At 32.9% G+C, this 5802-nt stretch overlaps 1 protein-coding gene across 1 annotated transcript; it reads right to left on the reverse strand.

Annotated features, from left to right (window-relative positions):
- Positions 1-343: 343 nt before the first annotated feature.
- Positions 344-3337, reverse strand: LOC149387028 (uncharacterized). The gene is made up of 5 exons (XM_089623253.1): positions 3014-3337; positions 2517-2654; positions 2051-2416; positions 1757-1870; positions 344-1021 (listed from the first exon to the last, which is right to left on the reverse strand). Exons 1-5 carry the CDS (start codon positions 3275-3277, stop codon positions 344-346), a joined length of 1560 nt encoding a protein of 519 aa, XP_089479379.1. The 5' UTR covers positions 3278-3337.
- Positions 3338-5802: the final 2465 nt, after the last annotated feature.

Raw genomic sequence — 5802 nt, forward strand, 5'->3', positions numbered from 1 at the left:
ATCAATCGTAAATCCTGAATGAATATAAGACAAGCCCAAAAAATCATGTGGTAGGAAACATGTTATAACATCTTGAACCTAGTTTTCGGGAAGAAAAAAAAAAATAGCCAACAACGCGACTACTAATATATAACATTAATATTTATGTATCGGTACGTAAAAAACAAAGAAAAATGCATGCTTATTATTTGACTGTTATAATAAGTGTATAATACCTGAATACCAATCTAACTCTACAAAAAAAAGGTACATATATCTTATAAAGCCTTCAACTATATAATTTTTTTGTGGGTATTGTGATCATTGAAGAAAATGTAACAAATATGTATTACTACTGTGGATCTCAAGGTACATGACGAGTATTATTCCCATTTCCAGAGAGAGACGAGTCACTCATCCAATCATTAATGTTATTGCTAGAAGATCCATTATTATTATTATTAGTATCACCACTCTCTTTACGATCGAAATCGCCACGATCGCCATGATTCATCGTCGCCGTCGTGTGACCACCGTCGTTTTTCATGAGAGAAGAAATCGCTGCGGCGACCGCGACTCTAAATTTAGGATCCGACGCGATCGCCGACGTCACATTCTCATGCTCGTTGCCGCCGCCCCAAACCCTAGCGTCGCTCGCGAGAATATTGGAGTTTCCGTTATGATGATTAGGGTTTGGGAATTTGCTTGGGATCCAAGGAAAAGAAGGAGGTGGGGGCGGCGGCGGCAAGGTGTTTGTGAGGTCTAGGACGATCCCTTTGGAAGGGTCGTTAGGGTTTAGGGTCCTGAAATTGGAGGAGTAGTATGGGTGGTTTGGGTTAGGGTTAGGGTTGTGGCGGAGGGTATTATGGTAATTATAGTGGTTGTTGGGGTCGACGGAATAAGGGAGGCTCGAGTCGAGAAGCATGAAGGAGGCGGCGGAGGCGGTGGAGGCCATCGCGGTGGCTCCGACGGGGAGAGGGTGGTTGTGTGTTCCTTCGTACGTCGTTATCAATATTGACATGTCCTCTAAACACCTTTGAACCTACGTACACAACAATTGACCAACAATACAAACAACAATGCATGTTCTCATCATTAAATATTTTATATGATCATACGAACATTCACTTTTTTTTTATTTTGGATCTTGAATTTTGAAAATTGGATACTTTGTAGTTAATATGCCTAGCTTTATTTGTTAATTCTTTTGTCAGATCTGAAATTGTGGAATTCATGTGACCTTTTTTTTTTTTAGTGTTAAATGACATGTAGAAAAATAATCACCAAATTAGTTGAATTAGGCCGAATTTCAAGTGAACGATCCACAAATTTTGTCGTTAAGGCTGATTTAAGGATGGATTTTACACTGAAATGTTATTATGAAGTCAGTGGGTTCCCATGCTTAATATTATGTTAAAAACTTGATGAAAGTTAATAAGCAAAAATTATGAGTATCAAATATTTAAAGATCAAATCTGGATATTGTATGAAATAGTTAAAGAAATACATTCGATTAAACTCATAACTCAATCATTAAAATATTAAAAATACAATTAAATTTATTTCTTAATTTTTAAATATAATTAGGCTAAAATTTTAAATATAGTGTGTAAATTGACTACATCTATATATATACACGTGTGCGTGTGTCAGTATCTGAAGACGGCCAAAATTTAAGGACCATGGTGCAACATATTAGACGAGAATGATAATCAGTGCGGCGATAGAAATAAACGAAAATAGAGGTTATTAATATAGAATGTAATGGATTTTGTACCTGTTTTCTAACTGGACAGCCTGGTGCTACAGTGCAACGATAGTAAGCTCGTGGGCATGGATTCCCTTTCGCGATTTTCTGACCATATTTTCTCCATTGACACCCATCGTTCATCTACACACACACACACACACACACACATATATATATATATATATATATATATATATATATATATACATACATATAAGAATATTAATCAAATCTACCATTCAAAAATCAGCTGACCAAATATACAGATATAGTCAACGAGATTTCATATCAAATCAAATTAGTTGTAACTGATCGACTCACTGTGGCAGTTTCGCATCTGGCTCTCACTGAAACCCTAGCTTTTCTATTCTGCGGCGGCGGAGGAGAAGGAGCCACGTGGCTGTTGTTCGCTCCCGCCAAAACCTCCGTTCTCTGGGCCTTGTTTTGCTCCGCCGCCGTAAAGCTTCGTAGCCCTAATTCTCTCTCCGACTCTTTGGTGTCGTTTATGACCGTTTCTTGTCGTTTTTGGTGGTCGCTGTTACTATTGCCTGTTTGAAGCCTCAGGGATAACCCTAATTCGCCGATCTCTCCGACCGGAATCTCTTTCAACGGAGATTCGTTGTTATTTTCATGTGATGAGACCTTTGGAACATTATCGCGATGAAGAGAGAGAAAGGCTAGTGTATCCTATATATATATAATCGGATGTAAGATCTATATATGATAAATGATGTTGGTGAATGGAAATTAAATCATTAATTTATGCTATTTTTAAACACATACATACCTTTTTCGGATTATTTTGCTGGATGGCGGCGAATTTAATTTCGAGATCACAGTACTCCTTCATTGTTTGTTCCACTAATTTTCGCAACACCTCATTCTCTTCCTTCATGCTGTTCAGCTCCATTTGTAGAACTGATAACTATATATTTTATATATGTATAAATTAATATGATATCACTTTTTTAGTATTATCACCAGTATACTGATAAAAATTTCCATTAAATGCAACTATTTAAAATTTTAAATATATATCTGTGAGCCTTTACAAGAATATGAATCAATTTGAACAATTTGTGTGTGTGTGTATATATATATATATGTATAAATATATCATGTGTATTATTTAGTATATCTACACCATGCAAACGCACGTATATAAAGACAAAATGAGCAAGCTGAAATCAGAAAAAGGTGAAGAAGTCGAAAAGGAAAATACTGTGATTTCTTTCCAACATAATATATATATACGTGTGTACTCGTGTAGAGCATGTAGATTACCTTGTTTTCCGAGTTGGACATATTATTATTAATGATCTCTTGTTGAAATGACTCAGCTACCACAGATGAATCATGATGATGATCTTCTTCTAATTTGTTGATATTGATAATAATATTCTTGATCTCTTCTTCTTCGTCTTCTATTTCATGATCTCTAGTCTCATCTCTTTTGTCGTTTTCTTCTTCTTCTTCAGCTTCATATTCTTCATCGATTTTTAGTGACAGATCTATTTCCATGGACTCTTTCTCTTTTCCTCTCTCCATATGAAGAAGAAAAAAATAAAGAGGATACTTTTGCAGATATATTCTCTCTCTCTCTCTCTCTCTCTCTCTCCGATTTATCTACAAAGCTATGGAATGAAACGCTACTTTTGAGGCACACCAAAGTCAATTCGCTCGTCTCAAAGACGTAAATATTATTTAGATATATTATATATACATACACAACACAGAGAGACGCATCTAAAGGTTTGACTTTATGATTGGCGATCACCTTAATAAATGACCTCGAATATTTTAATTATATATTGCAACAAAGAAAAATTTAATGAATCGCCAATGACTTTGCGCATAATTACTATACAATTACAAACTATATACTATTCGATGTCACGCTTAGTGAAAAGTCAGTAAGGCCCCAAGCAAACTACTTTGAACTTTGTTTAAGAGATAAGTATGTCTCTCGCTAATATTACCCCTTTGCGTCCTTTAATTTAAAAGGTTTTTAAGACAATGGACGTAAAATGTTTGTAGGGCCGGGATTAATCTAGCTAATTGCTATTTTTCCCCTACGCACATATATATATATATATATATATATATATATATATATATATATATATGTGTGTGTGTGTGTGTGTGTGTGTGTAAAGCTAACTGCATCCAAAAGCACACCGCTTAACAAAAAGATTTATAATTTACATATATAGGATATATTATAACTAACATATATTGCTATGACGTATCTATTATCAACAAAATTGTGTTATTTATAGTGTAGGGTTTGGGAGTGATTTAGGTTTGGTTAACCCTATTTTTTGACAGCTGCTCGGTTTAATATCGCCGTCCTTGCCGTTTTTTTTTTTTTTTTGTTAGTGGTGATTAATCAAATAAATCTAAGATCGAAACCCACATCCACATATTCCTTTTTTTTTTCCTCCTTCTTGTTCTTCTTACACCTATACACGTGTTCATGCACTCTTTATCACCAAACTGAATTTATAATGACTTTAATTAGTACTCGAATTTACCTTTCCCACGATTTTAAGAATTTTATATACTTGCAAATGGTATATTATCTACGGATAATGTACGTATAGCATGTACTTTTTCTTTTTGCTAGTGCGATATTATGTACTTTTGAAAGGTATGAATATATATACGAATGTGGCATATATATACATATATATACGCTACAAGAAGGAAGGGGTCTCAAATTTGTTTTATAATTGAGTGTTTGATATCTTCTTCTTCTTCTTTCTTTCTTTCTTTCTTTCTTCTTCTTCTTCTTCTTCTTCTTCTTCTTCTTCTTCTTCTTCTTCTTCTTCTTCTTCTTCTTCTTCTTCTTCTTCTTCTTCGTTTATTTGATGATTTATTTTTTATTATTTCACAAGAAAAAAAAATTGATCTTAAAGTTCTTCTCTTTACATGCTTATGCTAATCTTTGAACTGAGTCGATCATTACTATTATTATAGACAAGCAAAATCGATGCCTAAGCTCCCGATTGGACTGGACTCTAATATTTTAAATATCCAATAAAAATATAATTCAAAGATTAATTTTTTTTTTTAATTTTCAGTCTAAAATTATCACAAAAGAGCTCCAAAATTTTAGTTCGCCTATGACCATTAATGAGTTTGGACCGGCCTTTGCAAGTAAGTATTATAAATTGATGCAAATATAAAAATAATAATAATAGGACTTTTTTTTTTACATAATTCAATTTTACATCATATATTATATCATCAATTACATTGAACCTTTAACTACAAATTACAAAATATAATCTAAATTACAAAATATAATTTTCAAACGTCAATATTGCATTTTTTGGATTGAATTCGGCCTCGCCTTCCCGTAAAAGTTACTTCATAAACAGGAGCTCATGTCACCCGAGCTAAACTTTGGGGGGTATAAGACTAATTATACATCATATAGAATAAAAATATTTTGATGATGGGGAAATACCGCAAATCGAAGTAGTTATTTATCTTGCATTTATTGAACAGCTTAAAATAGTATTTAACTGATACTGGAAATCTGGTAATCAAACTAAGTTTTTTTATTCTCCCAAATGTTTGTTTAAAAATAAATATTCAAGAAGGGCCCAGGAGGATTATAAATATATATATATATATATATATATGTATATATATATATATATATGTATATATGAGAGTGTGTGTGTGTGGATTTTTTACACGTGTGAGCAGCCACACAAAAAAAATAATATACGATGAGTGTAACCGTAACCAAAATATATCAGAAAATGACTGAACAATTGCACTAAAGCAATCTAAACAGTTTAAGTTCTTCATTCCTTTAAATACCGTGTCATTTAGACATGTACTTAATTTCATATATATTAAGAATGATGTTAGAAAATAGTTGCAACTAGGCACATCAATATAAATAAGTAATCCGAGTATTTATTCCTTTTTTCCATATAAATATGATATGGGTACAAAATTCCATAACCAGATCAGAGAAACTATGGGGTTTAAATTGATTAATTTTTTTATATTTATATTAAGAGACTCTGGGGTTTTATTGATCTTGAATTCTTCAA

This window comes from Urtica dioica, chromosome 8, assembly GCF_054948205.1.
Source record: "Urtica dioica subsp. dioica isolate 48M chromosome 8, U.dioica_male_clone48M_v1_H2, whole genome shotgun sequence".
NCBI classification, from domain to species: domain Eukaryota; kingdom Viridiplantae; phylum Streptophyta; class Magnoliopsida; order Rosales; family Urticaceae; genus Urtica; species Urtica dioica.